General features: G+C 30.3%; 3 protein-coding genes across 3 annotated transcripts in view; 1 reads left to right on the forward strand and 2 right to left on the reverse strand.

Moving 5' to 3' along the window:
- Positions 1–130: 130 nt before the first annotated feature.
- LOC116768327 (leucine-rich PPR motif-containing protein, mitochondrial) lies at positions 131–6,037 on the reverse strand. The gene is made up of 9 exons (XM_032659015.2): positions 5,761–6,037; positions 4,962–5,146; positions 4,512–4,710; positions 4,111–4,429; positions 2,466–4,019; positions 2,156–2,392; positions 1,758–1,904; positions 901–1,630; positions 131–822 (listed from the first exon to the last, which is right to left on the reverse strand). Exons 1-9 carry the CDS (start codon positions 5,892–5,894, stop codon positions 392–394), a joined length of 3,936 nt encoding a protein of 1,311 aa, XP_032514906.2. The 5' UTR covers positions 5,895–6,037; the 3' UTR covers positions 131–391.
- Positions 6,038–6,347: 310 nt separating this feature from the next.
- LOC116768555 (malate dehydrogenase, cytoplasmic) lies at positions 6,348–8,228 on the forward strand. Its single transcript, XM_032659296.2, has 2 exons — positions 6,348–6,615; positions 6,985–8,228. The coding sequence occupies exons 1-2, from the start codon at positions 6,613–6,615 to the stop codon at positions 7,975–7,977; spliced, it is 996 nt and encodes a 331-aa protein (XP_032515187.2). The 5' UTR covers positions 6,348–6,612; the 3' UTR covers positions 7,978–8,228.
- Positions 8,229–9,845: 1,617 nt separating this feature from the next.
- LOC116768729 (ATP-binding cassette sub-family G member 1-like) overlaps positions 9,846–24,637 on the reverse strand; it is a 36,402-nt gene continuing 21,610 nt past the window's right edge. Inside the window, exons 2-11 of the mRNA XM_032659532.2 lie at positions 23,073–23,190; positions 22,606–22,795; positions 20,793–20,938; positions 19,041–19,200; positions 13,925–14,109; positions 13,695–13,848; positions 13,029–13,197; positions 12,404–12,504; positions 11,689–11,844; positions 9,846–11,390 (exon numbers count right to left, since the gene is read on the reverse strand). Of these exons, the coding sequence (XP_032515423.1) occupies positions 11,001–11,390; positions 11,689–11,844; positions 12,404–12,504; positions 13,029–13,197; positions 13,695–13,848; positions 13,925–14,109; positions 19,041–19,200; positions 20,793–20,938; positions 22,606–22,795; positions 23,073–23,190 (1,769 nt within the window). The 3' untranslated portion in view covers positions 9,846–11,000. The remainder of the gene's footprint in view (positions 11,391–11,688; positions 11,845–12,403; positions 12,505–13,028; positions 13,198–13,694; positions 13,849–13,924; positions 14,110–19,040; positions 19,201–20,792; positions 20,939–22,605; positions 22,796–23,072; positions 23,191–24,637) is intronic.

Here is a 24,637-nt window from a genome sequence, read left to right on the forward strand (position 1 = left end):
TTTGTTATCTATATATTAGAAATCTATTTAATGTATTTAACTGATTGAGTAATATTTGTTTTAAATGTGGAAAAGTATTGGGAGGATTAAAATTGTTTATTTTTTATAAGGCATAGTAATAAAACGAAAATTATTAACTATAATTTATTAAATCTAATTTAAAAGCTACATCAATCATTCAGCAATACTTTTGTAAAATGTTACATACTCTGCAAACATTACACATCCTTTTCACATACACATGAATTTTTTTTCGAATTATGAAATGAGTATGCAAAAATTATGGTTGTACATTTGTAGTCCTATGTCCAATAAGTAATCAAACGCACAATATAATATTTGGTTATTATTTTTACACTTGAATAAATTGTGTAACAACTTTGTTACAATATTATATAGAATACTCGAATTTTTGTCCAGAACTTTCCATCGTATTCTTTAATTTACGTAAACTTGATTGATTTATGTGATCCAATTGTAAACCATTGTTCAAAGCCATTTCTAGAGTCTTCTTAGCTTCGCTGATGTTATTATCGGTTAGGTATAAATTTATCAATCTAGAATAAGCGTTTCCCACTGAAGTCGCTGAAATATTGTTATTGGATTCCAATTTTTTTATCATTTTGAGTATCAGCTGCGGATCTTTACGGACGTGTGCCTCTTGGAGGAGTCTTCTGAACACAATAGAGCCACTGTTCTGCAGACATTTGTTCCATAGAGCGTCTGCTTCTTTATCTTTACCGGCCAATAGATATTCCATCCACAATAGATTAGCAGGTAATGGATATCCTTTGGATGCAACGATTTCGACGACATTATTGCCTGGAAAATGAAAAGATTATTGAATAATTTACTAATAATTTTTGGTATTATCAAAAAAAATTATATAAAGATACGAACATTTAGATAGAATTTCCTCATTTGTGATGCAGTTAGCCAAAGCGTTGCTTCTCGGGAAGGATTTGAGGGCGGCTTCAATTTCATTATCGTTTGCCGCAGAGTTCACAGCATTCAAGACACTCTCCATGTGAGCTGAGCCGCCTCCCTGCTTGAATATCCCTAATGTGAGTTTATCATCGTAGGTAACTTTGCGGCGTTTCGTTTCACCTAAATATTTCCCTAAGGCCTTAATTCTTTCCACTTCCCCCTCATCGGCCAATTTTCTTAACAGGAATTTGAGTGTGTTTGATTTTGGGAAAACACCGTCTTCCATGGATTTGACAGCGAGATCTGTAGCTGATGATAGTTTTTCTTCTTTTGTTAATTGTTCAATTTTAGTCGTTATTGTTTGTTTGGCTGTCTGTGAAGCTTCTTTGACATCTTGATCCTTTTTAGTTTCATTTTCTTTTAGGACGTTGACCTTTGGTTTTTGATTTTGCATTTTGTTCTCTGGCATGACAAATGGCACTTCTCTGTTTTTGGATATCAGATGACTTCCAAGGTGTGTAAGGAATTTCTCGCTGGGAATTTCACCTTCTTCTTGCAATAGAGTCCAAAGTCCCAACGCCTTATCTGTTTCATCCGCTTTACAATATGTTACTAACAGCTGATAGAAAATGTTCGATCGGTCAATATGGGACAATTCCTTTGTAGCTTCAAGTAATCCTTCCAAGTATTCGAATTTTCCTTCCTGTAATTAAATTAATCATCCATACATACACTTGTATATTTCGCTTAGTGCGTCCTTATGTTTAATTATTCTTTCATTTACAAGCATAACGTTTTTCAAGATATTTCCTATTCATGAACTTAGTTACCTCAACATATCTCTGGCAGGCATCTTGTAATCTTTTTTGTCGTGTGTGCAAGCCGGGTGTTTCAAGGATACGTCTCGCTTGTCTGAGCCGACCACATTCAACGAACGCTAACACTAAATCATGCAAGATATTAACTTCGCCATGAATCTGAAACAGTATAGAGTTATTAAATTTACATATATTGAATAATAGTTAGGTGATTTGAGTTGTTTCAATCGTTTTTTTATGAAGACTACTATTGTGCTATTAATATAAATCAACACTATGGTATTGACATATCAATGATTTTTAACATATTTAAACTTCAATATGGCGTATTAATTAACGTGATAAAAACTTAATATTGTTTTTAATCGCTCGTAGTAAGTTTTTTTTAGCAGCCCATATAATTTTTATACCTGAGTGCTTATATCAGCGAGCCACTGTAATTTGGTCGCATCTTCTTTCAATATAAGAGTTTTCATCAGTTCACCCTTCCACGGGGTACTTCTGTATTGTTTGCAACAACGCTCGAACTCTGTGAGCGAACCCTCGAGGTCATCATTCAACAAATGCACTTTAATACTTGGCCCTAAAATAACGTTGCTGGGCTCGACGTAATTGTTTTCGAGTAGAGTTTTCGTCATTAGCTTCACCTGAAACATAGAAATTATAGTTTGAGTAACATAAGAAATGGACAACAAGATAAAACTAATAGTAGGCACAAACTTTTTCTATGTCCTTTTGCTCGGCCAAATTGTTCAACATCTGCCAGATTTTAGATTTTAATACGAATGATACGGTATCTGGATTTTCAGAACCTTTATTATCATTCAGAAACTGGATAGCCTCATAGATTCTATTCGCCCTGACCAAAGCGTTCGCCATCAGTACCAATTTATATTTATTCAATTGAAATTCCTTGTCCTTAGCCGCAATCTGAGATTTCACTTCCATGGCTTTTTCGATCATATCATTGTCGCAGTAAAATTCAAATAATTTTGCCAAAGTCGACAAATTTATCTCGAAATCAGGTGATTTTTTCAAATCTTCAACTATGCTAGAAACTTTTTCGACGTTATTTTCCTTTATGTACTCTGTGATAACTTGTTTTTGTAAGCGATTGACGTTTTTCCCTTCCTTGGCTTTCAATTGTTCCAACAACTGCTCCAGCTGAGCAGCACTACGCGGTCCTTGATTGCGTTTGACAAATTCCAAAGGTGCTAATTCCAGACTCGAAGACGTTAGTTTTGAGAGTAATTCAGATATCTTAGTTGTCATCCTATCACCAAGAAATCTCTGGATCTCTTCAGCTGATGACGTATCAATCCTCAGTCCTTTGGACAAGGCTTGGCTTAGAATATCCTCTGCCAAATCATTTCTGGCCGTATTTTTGACAGCTGTTTTAAGAATGCGCCCGACTTCACTTACATTACTATTGTCATCACTCGGTCTATCATCATTAGATACGTCTTCCTGTGTTTGAGGACTGCTAGCAACGTGAAGGAGTTTAACAAACGATTCCACATCCTTCGTTCTAATCAAACAATTAATGAGTGGACGTGTGATTAGCGAGTATTGACCTCTTAGCCGATAACTCAGCGCAATTTCCGCGGCTTTGTCTAGTTTCCCTGATTCTAGCAAGTCGATCATAACCTGCCTTGCGCTATGAATGACGGGTACATTCGCTATTTGGAGTTTGACTATAACGTTTTGGGGGATATCGTTTTGCATAAGATATGGTATAATGTAATCTCTTAAGGTCTCTCCGGAAACTGCAATGCCTTTGGAGCTCATTTCACGTAATATGTGAAGGAGTCCTTCTTCATCATTTTCTTTACCCTTTTGTACCAAAAGTGGCCAATAGTAATGCGGTCTTATTTCAACGCCATCTTTTTCCATCTCAGCAAAGAGTCTCTGAGCCAACTCACATTTACCCTGCGTCAGTGAGGATTCAGTAGCTATGTATAAAGCATTAGGTATTAGTTCTTCATTCTGCAGATCTCTACAAGTTTCAACTATGGAATCAATTGATCTGTTCAGTTTTAACAAATGTTTTATGTAGAAAGCTCCCTTAAAAAGTGTGTCATCTGTATTGCTTGTCTTTGGCATAGTTTTCATAACTTTTTTGGCTGTGCTGTCTAAACCACTGTTCAGTAACTTGAAGATAAGGTTACAAACTTCCTGGTTGTAGCCCAGACCTTTGTGCATATGTGGGAATATCTGTTCAATTTTATCCTCATGACCACTGAGCGCTAGATGTTCTATTATATCTAACAAGTCCTGGAATAAAATTAAATTTTATATCTATTATTAACTGTTTCAAAAAACTCTTACACCCTATAAAAAAAACTATAATTTTTATTGAACATACTTTATCAGCTAACATCATTTCTTTATCCTTTGCAGTACTAATGATGTTCTCCACATTGGCAATATCGCCCTGTTTGGCATAACCACATGCCAATAGAGCATAGGTTCTATTGGAAGGTTGGAGACCAGCTCCAGCCATGGTTTCCAATACCGCTTTAGCGCCATCAGTGTCACCATGGAATGCATGACCCATAACCAAAGCATTTAGTACCGGTTCCGATACTGGCATGTTCAATTCTCTCATCTTTTCTAGAACTTTTGTAGCACCTTCTACATCACCTTCTTGACAATAGCGCCACATGAGTCTCTGATACGTTACCCTTAAAAGGAAATATTCATATAAATGTCATGATTAGAACTATTACAATATGTTATAATTGACATCACAAAATAGTACCACACCTATTTGGTTGTAGGCCTTTCTTCTCCATTTCATCTAGAAACTGAGCTGGTGAAAATGGGTGCTCATTTTCAATATAAACACGTAGTAATGCATTGTAGTGTGATACATCCATGGGTATACCTCTCTCTGTTAGAACATTCCATATCTTTTGAACTAGAAGGGTCCTCTGTTGAGGCAGCTCTTCTGGCACGAGTTCTCCTAAAAATATATATATGATATGGCTTTAGCTATAAATTAATTATAAAATTAAGTGAATTTTTAATATTCTCTTTGAAAAATTAAAAAATTTTATATAAACTATTTTGCTCCACAAGAGCCTTACCTTGTAAAAATGAAAAATAATTTTTAATTTTCAATAATAAATAAGATGTAGTTGACTATATATAGTAAATATTTTTATTAATCTTTAGTTAAAGATTAATTTCTAAACCATTAGTATTTACACTCACCGCAGCATCTGATAACTAATAATGACTGTGAACTTGTTATATCTTGCTTAGCTCGTATTTCATCAAACACTTCATCAATATCCCTTTTAGTGATCCTTCCATATCTTCTCACTTCTGAATCCAATCTCTGGAGCAACGGCTCTAGACTTTCACTCTTTTTTGTTGCATAATCTCTCAACAGGACACTAAAATACATATAAATATATGAAAAAAAATCTATAATACTTTTTAAAGGATGGATAATATATTACGAAATTTCAACTTTATGTAAATTTGAAGATTTTCTTTAAATAGGTACTATTTTCAGTTTAAAACCACTAACCATTTTAACAAAAAAAAACAAATTTTAAATACATAAGTTAAGTATATGTCTTTAAATAAAACAGGCAACAGATAACATTCTCATTTGTCTTGACATAAACTATATGTATTTATGTATATGTTTACCTATAAATCTTGGAAGCAAATTGAAAATCATTAATCAATCAATTTAAACATTTTTTATTTAAGCTTATTGCTGACACTACATAGATGTTTGTCTATAAGTTTATGATACAGAAGTTAAGTCATAATAAAAATAATTTAAGAAAGAATACAGTTTCCTTAAATAAAAAAGGTCATCAAAAGCACATCAATCTTGTTTTCGATGTCCCATTTAGTTTTTAAAATGAGCATATATGTATTTTGTGGATATAGCACACAAAGATGGTACCAAAGATTATACAATTTAAGGCCAGAGTAGAAGTTTTAGTAAGTAGATAAATGTATGAATATTTGAAAATTAACTCTATTTACTTACTTATTAGCCGCACTTAAAGCTTTAGAATTAAGTAAGAGATTGCTTTCAGCTGTTTTTGCAGAGTTTAAAATTAAAGTTCTTGCGGCTCCGGTAAAATATCTTACAAATTTGGTTGATCGTAAAAGCGACGACATTTTATTTATAAAACTTGAACATTAAACTATTTAATACGTTTATTTTAAATGTCTCGTCCCCAAATACTTTAAAACATTTACAGAGATCACAAATTAGAAGAGAAGTTTTGAGGTTATCTATATCACGATTATGTCACTTTACAGCAAATGCTGCCAACATAATGATTTGAATAATATTAACTTGGTAGACGATGGGCTTTCAGATACAAAATTTTAAATTAAAAGCAAATATTGTTTATTTACTGTATATAGTTCATAATAGTAATTTGAAAAAAACATTACTCCATTATACAGGATTACTATAACCTCGGTATATTACATTTTTGTTTTATAAATTAATATGGGTATCTATATAAAACAATTAGTTATTTTATACCTATCCATAAAATATATATAATATTTAATTTATATTTTAAAGTTCGTTCAGTTCGTGGCCAAATATACAACTTCGAAGTTGTTTTTACATAGTAAAGGGTTAACCACTATTATGACATGTTTTCCGAACCAACATTACGAACATAATCCAGACCGGAGTCCACGGAACTGGAAGTTACCTATATGATATTGATAATTTAGAAACAAGTAGGAGATACAAGATACCGGTGTAACTTTCAAGAAATAGCTGACAAGTTGGCTCTTTCAAGCTGATATACCTAAGAGCCGATTATATTTTATTAAAACTTTATAAACAAAAAACTTTTATTAATATTTTCGCAAAATGGTAAGTTTTATAACTGTTTATCATTGACATTGACTTGACCTTTATTTTAATTGAGAAACTATGTATGATTAATTTTTATTTGAATGAATTCGATTAATATACAAATGTCTTAATAATTAACACTAAAATACAATTTTACGTAAACAAAACTGCACCTATTTGTATATAATTGAAACTTATAAATCCTTACGATTTTCTTAAAATTCTCTTTCTTAGTTTGTGAATTTTCTTTAAACTAATCAATACCTTAAATAACCTTGACATTTGAGTGTTGTTGATTATAAAATTACTAAATATTTAATAATAAGAATAACAGAATTTGATAAAATATATGTATATTATATGTAATATGTAACCTGACTATTTCAGGCTGCACCAATCAAAGTTGTTGTAACAGGGGCTGCTGGTCAAATCGCGTACTCTCTTCTATACCAAGTTGCTTCTGGAGCGGTTTTTGGCCCAGAACAACCTGTATTCCTGCACCTTCTTGATATTGCTCCCATGATGGGAGTGCTGGAAGGTGTTGTTATGGAACTTGCTGACTGCGCTCTACCTTTATTAGCTGGTGTTTTACCCACTGCCAATCCTGAAGAAGCATTTAAGGATGTAGCTGCTGCTTTTCTAGTTGGTGCTATGCCAAGAAGGGAAGGAATGGAAAGAAAAGACCTTCTTTCTGCTAATGTACGCATTTTCAAAGAACAAGGTCAAGCTTTGGATAAAGTTGCTCGCAAGGATGTCAAAGTTCTTGTTGTTGGCAACCCTGCTAATACGAATGCTTTGATCTGTTCTAAATATGCCCCATCTATTCCAAAAGAGAATTTCACTGCTATGACTCGTCTTGATCAGAATCGTGCCCAGTCTCAATTAGCAGCTAAGCTTGGTGTACCAGTACAGGATGTTAAGAATGTTATTATCTGGGGTAACCATTCATCCACTCAATTCCCTGATGCCTCAAATGCGAAAGTCATAATTGGTGGTGTTGAAAAATCTGTGCCGGAAGCTATAAACAATGATGCTTTCTTAAAAACTGATTTTGTATCCACTGTACAAAAGCGCGGTGCGGCTGTTATAGCAGCTAGAAAGATGTCATCAGCTTTGTCAGCGGCGAAGGCAGCTTCTGATCACATGAGAGATTGGTTCTTGGGAACTGGCGATCGTTGGGTCAGTATGGGAGTTGTGTCTGATGGTTCTTACGGTGTTCCCAAAGACGTTGTTTATTCCTTCCCCGTCACTGTCTCTAATGGAAAATGGAAAATTGTTGAGGGTCTTACAATCTCTGATTTTGCACGGGAAAAATTAGATATCACTGGAAAGGAACTAGTTGAAGAGAAACAGGATGCTTTGGATGTCTGCAAAGATTAAATATAATATAAAATAAGAGCAAATATGTATTTGTAGCTTTATATAGATACACTTACTTTTTGATGATATTATTGGCAATAAATTTGTTACTGTTATTCAAAATTTTTTTAATTCATCTTATTATCTCACCTCAATACTTTTTATCCCACATCATATATTTTGTAACACTACTTGCTTTGCATTTTTCTAGCACTGGAATCATTGTGAAAGCAAATTATTATCTAAATAAATATTATTTCAAATAAAATCTATTTAATTTGTTTGATATTTGTTATTTATTGGTGTCAATTGCATAAGTGAAATAAAGTTTTTTATTATTATAAAAATATATAAGAATCTACATTATTCAGTATTTTTCGATGTGTCCGTGAACTATTAACAATATTTAATTTTAAAATATGGCTTTCTGTTGATAATACAATTAGGCCATTCTTACCCAAAAACCTAAACATAAAGGTACCTTAAAAAATATTTAATAGTTGTATAAGAAATAGTCCATACTGTTAATGTGACTATAATTGGTATAACCAGAGGTAAATAATTTTTTTGCTTATTTCGCCTATATCTGATACTTATAAAAGTAAAAAATAAACTGAAATTAAAAAAAAACCTTGTGTTATAGATAAATTCTCATCAAGAACTAGAAATTTCTTAGTTGACTACAAGTTATGTAATGAACTAAGGTACTCATAAAATAAAATATCGGTAAATAAAGTCTTTATTAATTGTATTTTTGTTTTATAACGATCAATGGCCTAACTGTATTGGAATACTTTGTTTTTCTTTCTAATACAAGTATAAATCGATATTTGATATCAATATACTCTGAAATTATCACTAGGTACTAAGATTATCTTGTACATATTACTTACCAGTCAATGGTAATACTCTTGAATTACTCATTTATCATTTACTGTATTAATACAGTAAACATATTAATGTAATCATGACGATAACTTACTATGAATAAAATATTTAGGTATCTAAGTGTTTTGAAAGGTCTCCTAAGAATAAGTTTGAACGAGTACATGACTCAACATCCACATTTCATTATTTTAAAAGTAAAACCCAGATTCAAAACTAAACGCCATCTCAATTCTCAATATCACACGCATAATCTTTTGCGAATATTTATAAACATCGTCACTAGATGGCTACACTTGTGACCAAAACTAAGTATAAAGTAAATATTAATAATTTTAAATGAAACTTATGAATAAAAGAATTGTATTTTTTTTTCAAACGGTTTATATTACAAAAATATATTTATTCGTTTTTTTTATTTCGTTCAATGAGCGAAAGTAATATTACGGGATAAGTAATAGACAAAAAAAAATTATATAAATTATAACCCCTTTATTACTTTACCCTTGAAAAATAACGATTTTTTATTGTGTAGACACAGGCATCGTGCTTACGCGATTATGATTATATTCTTCGTATGATTATGTGAAAGATAAGTTGGTTGTAAAAAGTAGTCGTAATATAAATTAGTAAAGTCGCTGATTAACATTAATTATACTCTTCTGGGCTACTTGTAAATATAAAATGTAATAAGTTAGTTTTCACACGGAAAATTTAATACGTTTATAAAGGAAGAAATACCGTTTGTTTTAACTTTGAACTGCGTTTCATTTATTAATTTACAAAAAAAAAACAATTATCATTTATACGTTTCTATTTTAAGGAAAGCAACACATTAGTGTATTGATTGAGATAAACATATGTCTGGCTTTAATACGATATTTTTTATCTAAAAAGATGAACCTGATATTTATGTATGTTGGTGCCTTTTATTAATCTCATTAGTTATTACATAAACCTTTAAATTATTTTTGCTGATGAATTTGTGGAAAAATAATAACAAATTCTAAATAAAACTCTTGTATTTGATTTTATATTTTGATAACTCCAAAATATAACATATTTACGTTAAAATTAATATGGTTACGCAAGATCGTATTGTGTAGAATTGTTTATAAGAATTATCATTATCATCATTATTAATTTGTCGTCTTAAGTATCTTTAGGTCATCAGGTTCAAATATATTATCAATAATATTATTTTTAAATGTTTAACAATAAGCAAGCATGCTAGAAAAACTAAGGGATATGTGTGTTATCGCCGCTGCTGTAAAAAATTGTAATGCTGAAGGAAATGGGGCAAGTCCACATTATTTGACCTTTGGTAAACTCAGGTTTATGTTGGATAACCTATACTTTATAAAAACAATTATTACTAACATCTAATATTGTAATGGATGGGTAATTAATAACAATTATTAAAACGAACCAAATTATAATTGGGTATTTGCATGATTTTTCAATCCATTAAATAGTTGTCTTATAACTTTATTACTTTTTTTTTTAATTTTTGGCATATTTTTTTTTGATTCATAACATTTAAACTATTTAACATTTTTTTTTTAATTTAAACGAATAGGTAGCTCCCTCTTGGGCACGTGACGTCAATGTGCATATTCCAATCCAATTTGTTCGCGCCAATCCTCTCACAGAAAGTTTTTATAAAAACGAAATAATATGCACAATGACGTCAGACCAATCACATCACGTTTTACATCACGTGACTTTTATATCGTATTGGACCACATTTATTTATTTAAAAATTATTTGTTAAAATTAAATTTTAATCTTACTTAGGTATTTAATGTGTATCAAACAATTTATTAACTGAAGTTTATTTAGAAAATCATTTACGTGTAAATAATAAAAATCATGATATTTTAAATATAATTCAATTTGGTACATACAGATTGTTTGAAAATAATGGATTAAATTATTAACCTTCTATATAAATATTTTTTTAAAACGAATCTTATAAGTTTCCCAGACGGAGCCAGGATTCGGCTCTGCTAATTATATTTTTACAAAGTTAATTTCTTATACCTACTAATATTGAGAATTAGTTGTGTTTGATATACATTAGTTAGTAAAGTAAAGGATATTATATTAAATCTTGCTTATGGAAATTTTTTGCTCCAAAAAAATTTATACACGTTTTATTATCTATGTTTTAAAAATTTACTAACATAAGTCATGAATTTGCTTGTAAACTCCTCTCTAAGACTGTATTTTAATGCGAAATATGCAAAAAATCTGTGAACGATCGTAAAAACTAGTAAACAAATCATCTGTGTGCTGTAAGTGTGATCAATCATCCCCAAATCCCTTAAAAGTATTTTGGAATCAGCGTACAAACAAAAATCAGTATCACAATTCAAAGCAGGACGCATCTGATACAAAGCTAAACAGAATCCATTTAATGAATAACGTAAATAAGATAACGACATTAGAAATTTCATGAAGGTTTCTATATGAGATCCAAAACCCAGGCCGTAACAACATAGGGCTAGAAGTGGAGAAACAGTCGCTGGTCCAACGATGGAACCGTTCTGAAATTAGAGATTTCTTTACATACATATATCGTCCTAGTAAATATAGCCATATCGTTGTAAATGATAAGGCGCCACTAATTGTCTAATTATTTTCTAAATTAAAAAATATTTCATGGATAAATTTATTGCGATAAAAAATGTTTTGCAGTTTTAATTGGTTTTATTAAACTTAACAATATAATTTTATATTGCTTTGAGTTATAATGTTGAACTGAGATAACGTTGATTTGTTTTTACACAATTTTTGACCTTTTTGGGTATATTTCGAAAATCGAATCAGAATTTTCTTACTTACGGTTACGTTAAATGTGGATCCGATCAGTAAGCCGAAGCCTTCAGAACATATTCCAGTTAAAAGCCCCGTGATTGTGAATAGCACGAAGCGCTCGAACTCAAAAATTTGCCCTGACATGGTGTAACAGATGACTATAAATAAAGTACCCAGGATTATCTGAAAATAAATATATAATGTCTATTTCTATCTCGAAATCTTAAACGTCTAAGTTCTTGAAATAGTATCGTAACGAAATGCATATAAACATATCTTTAGGAAATTAAATATAATTTTATAAAATATCAAATGAGGTGAGTAGTAACAAAATCATTTTCATATAAGTGATTTGAAAAATAGGTCAAGACAAGAAGTCTGACATAAGACAATCTAAATTACATCCATTTAGTAACGTCAACCGCACGCCATCTCCCCACACAATTTGCAACTGGTTTCAATTGTTGGCTTTATAATGCTCTCCTATGTTTGCAGAATGCATTAGTGTATAACCAGAATGCAAATCCAATCTACGTGTATTCTATGTTTGATTTTGATATTATCTAAAAAGTAATATTAATAGATCTAGGATTTAATTTCTAACTTAAATCCAACAAGTGTTGGATTTAGTAAAAACTTCTGACGTTTTTTGACAAATGGAAAAAAAAAGTTAGTCCAACAAACAGTACACAGTACATTTGATTTGACTTATTTATATAATTTTTTTATTAATTAGGCTTACTAGCAATGGTATTGTAGATAGTGTCAAAGCTGCGTAATAGGCTTTCAAGCTGTACCAACAGTTAAAGTACTCTCGACGAAGCATCCTTAATTCCGTTGGAACTGTAAAGAAATAATGCAACAACTAAAAATATTGTAATGATACATTAGAATAAAATAAGTTCGGTTGGGAAGTTGAAAGTTTTAACTTATAACCTGTATAGGCACGAGAAATGAGTTCTCCAAGAGAGGTTACGTAATAAAGAGACTTCCCCCCCACGGACTCTTGAAAAGGATAATATAGATGTAAATTGAGAATCAAAATGGTTGAAGGATTGTCTTTTTTTTAAATGAACTCATAATTTTTTTAAGTTATTGCAATTACACTTGCAATTATTTTATAATTAAAATAAAACATTCATGAGGTTTGCTATAATTTACATGCATCCAAAAAAAGTTTACTAATTTCATAAACAAAAATACTTCGTTGTGAAATATGTACTAAAATTTTTCACTTTAATAAGTGTAAATTATCCTTTCTTTCTGTTAAGCAAAGGTATTGTTCTCCCAATAGAGGTATCATGGTGGCGTGGTCAAATTATCTTAAATGTAATCTCTTATCTTCAATAAAAAATTATAAAACTTACACAACAATATAGGAATCATAAGGTACGTGTACATGAAGAATACAACACAGCTGATACAGAATTTGAAATTGGCGATGGGCTGGTTGCCATCGTTTCCGATGAGAAAGAATATCCCGCCCGTTAGCAGAGCTCCAATCACATGATGGAGCAGTTGTATCCATAGACTAAGCTGGAAATATGATTCGATTTAGCAAAGCATCTAGGTTTTATTGCAATGTTCTTTAGAAAACATTTTTCATCATAAAAACGTAACAATAGAATTACTTTTCCAATTTTTGGTGAATAAAGTTGTTAAACATTTAATTTTAATGTATAATTGTCATCGGCCTTGGTTAACGTTCTTGTATTGTTAGGTAAATTACATATATTTAAACGTAAAAATTTCATTTTTCATCAATTTTTATTGTATTTTAAGATGCTAAGACTGCTAACAATCTCTTGCTTATAAAAATACAGTTATTCTAATAACTTATATGGATATGAATAAAAAAATAAGTTTACTTAAGGGAATAATTTAAATATTTCATATTAATTCCTAGTGCAAAACGTAGCTATAATAGCGGAAGATTGATTTGTTATACCAATACTTTTTATTAAAGATAATTTAATAACATTCAGTTAAAGTAAACGATGTATTTTAAAAATGCTGACTTATATTCAACTCACCGAATTCCTGCTCATCTGTAAAAACATTCTCTTAACTAAAATCAGAAACTGTGTCGTGAATGATGTTGGAAAATTCATTTTCTGCAGTTGTTCTTTCGCCACGTGCTCTGTAAATATTCTTTGAATTGATTCATACGAACGTAACTCCGGTTTTCTGTAATATGAAAATCAAAATTAATTATCATTCAGACAATGTTATATTAATGATAAACATAATACAAATTTATCACCTCCCATCCCTTGTCATTTTATTTACATTCCTACAGAGCTTCCCATTTTGGCATAATTCCGACATTTGTGCTGCCGTATCCACATTACCAACTAGAGTTTCCAGCACAAAATCTGCTGGGTTATGCGTTTTTGGACAAACATGACCGACTTCAGCCAGATATGGCACAAGAAGAGGCGCTGCGCCCTGAAAGAAAAATATGAAATATTCATTATACTTCGATAAAACGTAATAAAATTCTATTAATAATACAGAATTGAAGATATATTTTTGGGTCAAGTTGACTATGGCGATAACATTAATTAATTGAAGCGAATATAGAAAATGTTTTTTGCATTCAGATGCTGTTAGCCCTGAGCCTTTGACAGTGTTACTGGTGGAATGTTAACTAAATTATATTTTATACAAAGTCAACCAGCGTTACCAATTATAGCTTGGAGTTCTTTTGCATTGTTCAGTATCCTCATTTGTTGGAAAAAAAATACATATACAAAAGGTAATAAGAAACACATCAACATATTTAATAATGAGCTGCTAAAAACAATGACAAAAAAGTAGCTTGCTCGTTCTTTAAAAGACAACATTTTAATTTTTACACACCTAATTTGAATAATACTATGTAAAAAAAGCTGAGGTACAAAGGTGTGGTGCAAATACGAATAGTAAAAATGCGCGTTTCTTGCAACTTAATAATATAAATGACTATACTCATGGAAATGCTCTTTAACAAATAATGTTTATCGCCAGTGATAAATATGAGAGCGCAAACAAATTATAGCTTCGAGTGAGCAAAAAAGTTTTACCGTGATAAATTGCAAGCGTTGAATTAAAGTTAAGTTCTAATCATACCAACACTGATGCTTAATATTCATATATCATAATGTTTTTATGTTAAAAGTAACGAATAGCAGTTAATATTACCAATGGAAATTTACAAATATGTACGTTGTTTTAGATGGACTAATGTTCATTGTTACAGGGAGTTGCGATTTTTTTATGAAAATGTTAAAGTAATTTAAAAAGTCTAAAAGTAATTTTGATTTTAATGAGACCTCTTTCTACGAAGCGGTTAAAGAGAATATTTAATATGAATGCTTCTAAAATATTCACCTTAATTTTTTAAATAACGTTCCGCCACAGCCAAATCTAACATATAAAATTATTATGTAAAGTCTACAAGCACTTTGAGTTTCATTTAAATAATTGTTTAAATAATTTAAATGATTGTGATTTGTTTATGGATCGTGTATCGCTATTTTTGCTATCTAAATATTTCGCAAATTATTAATACATAACATTCAAAACAAAAACATGTGTTACGGAAAAAGATTTTGTTATTAAATAAACACTTTTAAAAAACCCTTATTTAAATAATTGTTTTATAGACTTATTATGTTTAGTGGACTAACTTTTTATCCTGCTGTACAAAAGTGTCTGAGATTACTCTTTTAGACTGTTGTTTGAATTTACTAATCGTTCAATCTAATCTATATGGATACAAATAACGTTCTGAAAAAAGATACAAGCTTTTATATAAAAAATATTTAAATTATTAAATTTCAATTTTGTGAATAAAAGCATAAGTAAGGAACTTTTTAAACATTTTTTGGCAAATGAACCATGAGTTTATGTTTAGTAGAATCGACAGTGAAAACCTTGTCGCATCCCAAGGGTAAAATATTGACCGTGTACGGCACAAAACATTTATGTATATTTATCATGATGTAACTTTGTATGATGTATTATTTCAATAAAAAATGTGAGCCGCAGTGGGACGCCTGGAAGATATAAAATATAATTTTCACATGTATGATAAAAAATATTAATATATAACTAAAATAAGTTACTTTAAACGTAGCGAAACACACTATTTACTCCACATGTACAAAAAATACCGCTATGAGACATCGGTATTATTCTTTTACGTATAGTTTTAGATATTTCAGTTTCCACATATTATATCTAACAAAGTTTAATATAATGTTTACTAGCATAGATTGAGTTTGTGTAAGTCAAGAACACGCCATCTCAAAAAAAAAAAAATAAAAAAAATTCAAATATCTGACATACAAATGAACGTGTTGAAGGGAAGCAATTTAATTTATAGCAGACATGTCTAGCATAAGCGAATTCAAATTTTATTGTTTCCTTGAATAATACGAGTAATCGTAAATACGTGATGCTGAACCCTTTACAGACGAAATTCATATAACGTGCCTCCAAGACTGTGTTTTATCGCATTAAAACATTGCGCTTATAATTTTACTGAATACATTTCGTCGTTTATAAAAGTTAGATTTATTTAATTGTATTCCACGAACAAAACTTATAAAAATGTTAATAAAAATTCTCGAACAAGTTTAATTCATCGAAAACTACGTTTCCTTGCAAAGTTGTGAAAGATTTACTCTTCTTGGGGCCCCGTGGACCAGCTAATAAAAGTCACCAACGAGATATACTGCTATGAAAAAAATACGAAAATTTTGCAAGTTAGAACTATGTACTTACGTTTATGGCTTGTGTGTTTTATATTCGTCATATACATACCGTCTATGGAGAGCAAATTTTTATTTCTCAACGTGTTTTTGTCACTAAAAACCATTGTCAGATTTAAAAAAGATAAAGAAAAATATTCTGTTTATAATCGACTACTTATATTGAGAGCGGCTTCACTAGTTTCTATTTAGGGATTAATTTAGGAAGATCAATCCAGAGTTAATCTTTTGGACTTGATAAGTTTATCGCAAAATACATAGAGCATTTTCAACAAAGCCATAAATCCTTAATCAATGTTATGTAATTCGAAAGTTTCTAATTATATATATATTTTAGTTGGTTGTAATAAACAAACATTTTTAAATCGGTTTGTTTATTTCTAAAATAAATATTTTTATAATATTTATTTAATATTTAAACGAAACCGTGATTACCTCTAAGAGGTAATTGGCCTTCAGTTCTCATTCCTGTCCAGAAAGAGGTTCTGTCTACAAGGTGGTGTCTACTATCTGAATAATAAGAAGCAATTTTAATATAAAATATATTTTAAGCTTATATCGAATAGTCTAGACTACACTAGTGGGTTGAATAAAATAACATAAATTGTTTAGATTTTATTTTAAAGTATTATTTGAATCATTAATGAAAATGGGTTCCTTTAAAACGAACGTTTTAAACGATATGTATTTTTAATCTATAAAAGTCTAAATACGCAAATACTACGATAATAAGGCTGAGAATAGCAGTTCAAACTAAAAATAATATATCTGTAGATGGCTGATAATATTCTAGATTATGCTAATGATGTGACAGCTGACAAGTAATTATTATTTATTCATTAAAACTATCGAAGTATAATAAATAAGATATGATTAAACTGGTAGCATTAACTGCTAGACATACTTTAATGTTATTTAAAAAAAACATATCAATGTGTATATCGTATATTTGCGTATACTCATCTAAATAACACAGTTTAAAGTTATATATGAGTTACTATGAGTAATTATGAGTTACTATCAGCAAAACCGTAAATTCTCACTAGTATGTACATAAAATTTAAATTATTTATGATAATCTGAGAATAAGTTTTCGTTGAATAAATAATTTGATGTGGGTTGAGAAGTTTGAGTTCAGATTGGCGTTCGGATTACCTTTATCAAGTTCAATAAATTAACTGTAAGACAATTAAACTTCGTTTGAGGGCGGAATACACTTTATTGCTTTCTTGATGACTCCACGAAGATTCTTGAGGGAAAATTTTTGATGCGATTTATCTGCCCCTACGAAACTGAATTCCACTTACATTACTAGAGGAATGAGTATATTTAAATGACTGATAACAGTTTAAAGTTAAACAGATTGTAATTAGTTTTTTGTTCTTGTTTGTCACTAACAAAACATTTTCCTATTTTGATTAAGTCTTAAGCGTTATTTATTTACAATTGAACAAAGTGTACGATTATTAAATTAAATCATTTATTTCTCTTACATACATACACTTTAAGTCGTCTCAACTATTCATTGTAAAATTCGTTTGTCTCTTGTTGTTTTCGAACTGAATTTTTTCAAATATACATTGCATCACATCCTTAGTAGGTCTAGAGCTACGGTTGCTTTGAAGTTTGAACTTGTTACTGAGTCAACACAATCAACTGCGGCCCATAAGGTCCTTCATTTCGGCCTTCCTAAGTAAATCAATGCCTACTGCATCCCTTTAGATATAGTGATTAAAATGATGGTCAAATTAACAGTTTCTTGAGTTTAAAAGTTTTAAACACACGACAAACGAAAAGTTTCCCGTTTCTTATTTAATAACCAAAGTCATTTCTATAACGTGCGAAGATTATAAAGTAAAAACCTGCATATGTACTGTATGTAGTATAACGATAGTCTCGTGCTAAGCATACAGATTGCTAGTTCGCGTATTCACAATTAAGATAGAAAATGATGTAACGCATTTTTATAGTTATATAGTTACAATTTAATATCATAAGTACAGATACGTGTTTAGAGTAAATTAAATTAGCACGTACAGGGTTAAAAGCTCATCTTTTTATTAAGCAGATACAATCTCTTGAAGGATGTTTACCATTTAAAAATCATTTAATCTTAATGACCGCTACTTCGTTATATACTAATATCAAAATTTGATTGAAGTTTTAATATTATAAAATCTTTTGCATTGTTACTTTAATATCTGTTGTGGTATTTTGTGAGGGTTATTTTTATACGATTAAAGATTTCTACTAAAATAAAAACTGTTTTTGTTCTCATTTTCGTTCGTGTTAAAACTCTAATGAAAAGATATCAAGTACTTTAAATCCGCATTTAGAAATTGAATCCAATATCGACGTCTAAAAGAGGCAATTAATATCAATTATCTAGGGTAATTAGGAATAATTCCCCGGGTTTATCCTCGAATAATGTAATTAGTGAATTCAGTTGGCAACCCTGACACTGGCTGACTGTAAGTAGATTTAGGTTGTTTGCAATAATTAAATTATGATTTACTTTAAAATGTTTGATACGAAGAATAAGTTTTAGACTTTATTATTAAATAAGAGATTAATTAAATTGAAAATATAACAAAGACGAGCATATCGTTTAAAAAATGTTACCTGATAACAGCACAGTCCGCGGGATAAAACGTAGACTCGGTCGAATAGTGAAAACAGCGATGCTGACGGTTGGTGGATCGTACAAATGATAGTTCGGCCTTGACGTGAGAGGAGACGAAGCAGGACTACCAACTGACGAACAGATACTATATCTAGACCGCTGAAATATGTTCAAACATTTTAGTTGTATGCCTACATACATCAATAACTCGTTAGTTAAAGTTACCAACTGGTTTTAATATATGGAAAGTTTTCTTGAGAACTTGATCCTGACATGAACTTGAGATAAATTGAATCGTCGTTTTTGTGCTCACACCGATTACTTGAAATGTAATCATGGAAATATTCTAAATTATTAAAATCTACTAAACATAAGAAAGCCAGAAAATTCAGTTCCCAGAAAGTTATAACGAACGTTTGTTGTAACTGTTTACTTGCGGAGAGTTTGTTTTGAATTTGTCGAGTGTGGTTAAAGCATTTTGCCACTAGGTGGAAGGAAATTTTAGCTCCTAAACTATAATTACGTATGAAACTTTATTCAGGAAATGTAAGTTCGACTGTAGAATATTTAATAAGGTAAGTGTAGTTCCGGTGTGCTTCGAGAACATTGAAATGATAACTTAAAATAATAAAAGTTCTTTGAGAATCGTTATGCTAAAATCTGGATTTGCATTGTGAAATATAGAACGCTTTCGGTAATATTTACAACAGCAATAACTATAAGGAAATTCACAAATAGCTTCTTACTCGTTTATTCATTTCATTTGTATAATAAAAATATAAGATTCCTTAATGTATTTACGTGCAAAGTGTAAACGTTTAATACTTATATATTTTGTACTAACGAAGACAAATAAGATTAACTACTAAAAACTAATAAAAGTATCATGTCCATCATAATTGACTTTTCCGTATGACCTAAAAATCTAGAGTAAAAAAGGTTAAATTTTTTCATATTATGTTGAAAGCATCCTCAGAGCTCGGACGGCGATCGAATAGATTGTTGTTTAACTAACATAAATTAATCTGATGAGCTTCGTGTAACAGGAATAGCTTCTCCAAGGAATTGAACATGTTTCAATTTTCCAAACACGGTTTGGGTTTATGACCAATAAAACCTTACGACGAATGTGATTAAGCGAATTGCTTTTCATTGTATCGAAGCTATTTTGTGTAATTGTACGTTACGACTCGGTTGGGCATTGATTTTCTTTTTTCTATATGTAATTGTGTGTATTTAAATAAAACGAAATGATAAAATATTGAAACTGGGCCGCCGGAATCTTTTCATTAATATTATAAACGCGAAATTAAAATTATGTGCTGTATGTCACGAGGCCTCTTTAGTTTTCTTTTTGGCCCTTAAAACTAGCTGGTGTATGTAAAACATTAAACATGATTTAGAGAAGCTGTAATTAAAATCAACTAATCAAAAAACAAATTAAAACTTGAGTATTAACAATAAGGTTGTTTTTGTACTCTGAGTCTAATCTCATGAAAATTCCAAGACGTATAGACAAGAAAATGACAAGGGTAAAAACAAATGCTGCATTCGCTTGCCTTGGATTAAATTAATGTTCTGCGTTCTTTAAAAGAAATGTGTCACAAGTTTAATATAAAATTAACTGCTTTATTTTAATTTAAAGATATTATACTATTATAATTTATGAAAATGTTATAAGATGTAGGATTTCTTTTCAACAAAGTTGTGTCTTTTAGATTTTATCTTTTTAATGCTATTGTATTACTTACGTTGTGGGTTCATCGAGGAATATAATCGGTGGATTGTTGACCAGTTCCAAGGCAATTGACAGACGTTTCGATTGTCCTCCAGAGAGACTTTGTGACATGGTGTCTCTATGATCCCATAGTCCCAAAGTTTGTAGAATTTCCTCCACCTTTGGAAAATTTATTTTAATGAATGTATTTTATATTGAAAAATTGAGTGGGGCCTATCGAGTATGGCTAAAAGCCTTCATATGACACATTCTTTTTTAATAGTTCACTTTAGAATCAGAAAATAATCCCGTCATTCATCTTTTCACAGCCTAAAGTTATAATGCCTTACTTTTTTAAGTTAATTTCATAGCAGAAAATTATTAATATATTTTGTATTGCTTGCTTGTACTATTCCGTTCAGTATATTTCCGTATTTGGTGTAGCTCATATGCAACTTAAATGGATTTTTTTCCAATAACCGGTACCTTGACGCAAGCTGTGACGTCATACCACCAATACTCTTAGTACGAGTTTGTATCGCAATGCTAAACATCGACAGTTACAACTTTTTACTTCTAAAAATAATAGTTAGAAAATTTACATTTTCGTTTCTTATTGTTATAACCGAAGAGGATATGGAACTGTCCGTGAGTCGTCTTATTTTTTTTTGTCATCTACCTCCAATGATTTCTAAATATTCTCGTGTACTGCTTAGGATTTACGTAGAAGGCTTAACCAGTCTGTGTGGTCACAGAATTAAATATTATTCATAATAAAAAATATATATGTAGTTTTTATGAATAAATATATCTGATAAATAAAAAAGTAACCTTTGATTGATTGGTGTAAATGTCAACAGTTTTTTTCGTTTACTTTATTGACATTTATTAAGACATATTTAATTTACGTAGAAAATTTACTTTCTAATACTTAGTAGCATGTTTCCAACGTAGCTCATACAGTTGGATTTTAGTTGTTAGTTAAGCAAGATAAGGATTTATAATGTTTAGTTAATTGTTGGAATTGCATTGAGGTTGACAACGAAACTCGTAGTTAGACCATAACAAATCAAATGTCCTTTAATTGAAATATAAACTTAGAAATATTTATTAAGATAGACGATGTTTGTTCTGCAATGGTATTTTGGTCTCACTCTAAATTCTAAAACCTGCGCATATTTTGTATTGGTACTTTATATTATATACATTTTTCAATTTAATTTATAATACTTGATATTAAAAAATTAAAGAAATAGAAATAAAAATAGATTTTCGATAGATATCAAAAAATTTACCGATCGTTTATTAAATTAGAAAAAAATATGGAATTAGCCGCCGAATGCGTAGGAAAACGATGAGAGATAGCAAAACATCACGCTTTCAATTGTAATGACCATTTATCATCCTAAATATTTATTTATATAAAAAGTGTTCTTTAAATATATCCTAACAATTTTATAAAATTTTGCGAGAGCTTCTCTTTTAGATTACGTTTTTTGTGAGATCAAAACCTGTTATGATATGAGTTCAATGACACGGATGGATTTTAATGAACTAGCACTAGCTAGACAATCCTAACCTCTGACAATTTATCAAGAATTATCCGATTATTTGACGAGAGTTAACACGTAAATAAACAAACAAGGAAGAAAAAAAAATTACCTTATCAGACGAGTGAAGAAAGGATATTGAAAAAGAGATGGGTAGATAAATAAGTGGTTGTAAATATTAAATAACTAACCACAATTTTGTTCATTGCCCTTCAACGAACTCATTCTTTCAGATATTAATCGTTTTTATATACAATTAAATTTGTTAATAAAAAAAAATTGAGGTATGACGCTTACCACGAGTGCCTTTTCAGCTTTCCCTAGTTCTGAACCCAGTTTAAGCTCCGCAGCTATCTTCAATGATTCGTTGACTGTCAGCCTTGGCTGCAATATGTCATCCTGCATGATGTAGCTGCTGAGTTTTTTAAACACCCTCATATCCCTAGCTTGACCGTTCACGGTTATTCTACCATTGACACCGGACAATCTGCGAATGTAAAAAAATATTGCATTGTATTTCATTATTGTCAGTCATTAAGTCTGGTTTAAAACGTAATTTAAGTACTCGCGAAGTATCTTTTATTTTTTTATCCTTGTAACTGCAATCAATTTAATGACACGTTTTGTTAAAATTATACATTTCATTTAAAATAACAAGAGTTTCGAAAGGAAGATATCTCTCAAGAAAACATAAGAACCTTTATCGATAATTAATGTAACTCTTGTTTGCTGTATAAGGTAGGTAAAAACATAAGTATACGTACGTATACCCAGCGAGGATGTTCAGCAAAGTGGATTTTCCAGCTCCTGAGGGTCCAAGTATGCAAGTCAGCTCCCCAGACCGAAACTCACCTGATACGTTGTGAAGAATTGTCCTCTCACCTATAACATGAATCGTTCTAGTATTTCGCTATAAAAATTAAAATATTATTTTAAGGAAATAATACTATATGTTTCTGGAATAGTTATTTTTTTAGGAATTTGTATATAAATTTTAATATTACAAATTAATTTACTTGTATTATTTACGAGAAGTCGATAACGTGATGCTTTTATCTTTATTTCTTTTTTAAAACGACGAATCAGACAGGATTTACTAGTTTTAATACGGGATTCTGTATCTGTTCCCGGGGAATTATTATGGTGCCTGTGAAGTATTAACATACGAAAGCAAACATTCAAAACTATAACATCCGCGAAACGTGTTAGTCGAAAAGTTGTTAATTAACAATGAGCTGTTTCGTTAACAATAAATTGTTATGTGATAAAAATGTCCTAACAAATGATTGTTTTTAACGTTATCTTAGATAACTATTGTAAATAACAATAATAATAATAAGACCTTATTATATTGTTAGAATAGTATGTCACATGAGATACGCAATATGTTCATTGAGTCGTGATGTAAAATAATGTCGGTTGCAACATATCAAAACAAGACATGACTTCAACAATCATGGCTATTGTGTTTAACATCTCGTTAAATTATAACCATACAAAGGTGTCATTGATATACCGTAAGGTATAATGAGTTGATAAACAAATATTCAGATATTCGTCTTTTAATTTAAATTTATATTCTTTTGTTAAAAAAAAGAACAACCATCAAAATTATCATCAAATAGGTTAATGTACAAAAATATTTGTTTCAAGTTGCAGGACGTTACATTTACGACCCATTCTGTTCGTTAACCAATATACATTATTTAGAACAAATTGTAGTATTAAATTTTACTTTTATAGGACGGTCACGCGGAGTTTATTGATTTTGTTATAGTTCTTTTTTTATTTATAGACTTTATTCAGTGTGTAATAGAATATTTTTTTGAGAAGTATTTCGTTTTAATTTTTATTAGAGATTAAAATTAATTTTATGGCAACTTTAAAGTTTTTAATGTTTGAGCGTTGCATCTACAGAATTTTGATCTTAGTTCAGATTTTTTTTTCCCTTACTTTCCTTTTTTTCGTTTTTTGCTTTTAAAAAAGAAATATATATATTTTTTATTTAATCAAAAGGAAGTATTTCGTAAATGTAATTAACTATTAACTTTTCGATTTACCTTTTTTTGTATCTGTACGGATAGGATTTAATCATAGATGTTTCGATATATGCAGTACAAATGCTTGCATATTTACACATACTGCACACCTTGTTTCTAACAAAGGATAACCTCAAAAAGATATTACGGAGCGTAGTTTTTAAAGTTGTTGTGTAGCCACATTCATTAAGACAGAAAATTCTGCGGTAAAACAACCACAGAGGCTCTGCAACGGGAAATGGTTCGCGTAAAACTTTAATTCTGAAAAACATTTTTTTAATTCATATCAA

Source organism: Danaus plexippus, chromosome 4 (genome assembly GCF_018135715.1).
Source record: "Danaus plexippus chromosome 4, MEX_DaPlex, whole genome shotgun sequence".
Taxonomy (NCBI): domain Eukaryota; kingdom Metazoa; phylum Arthropoda; class Insecta; order Lepidoptera; family Nymphalidae; genus Danaus; species Danaus plexippus.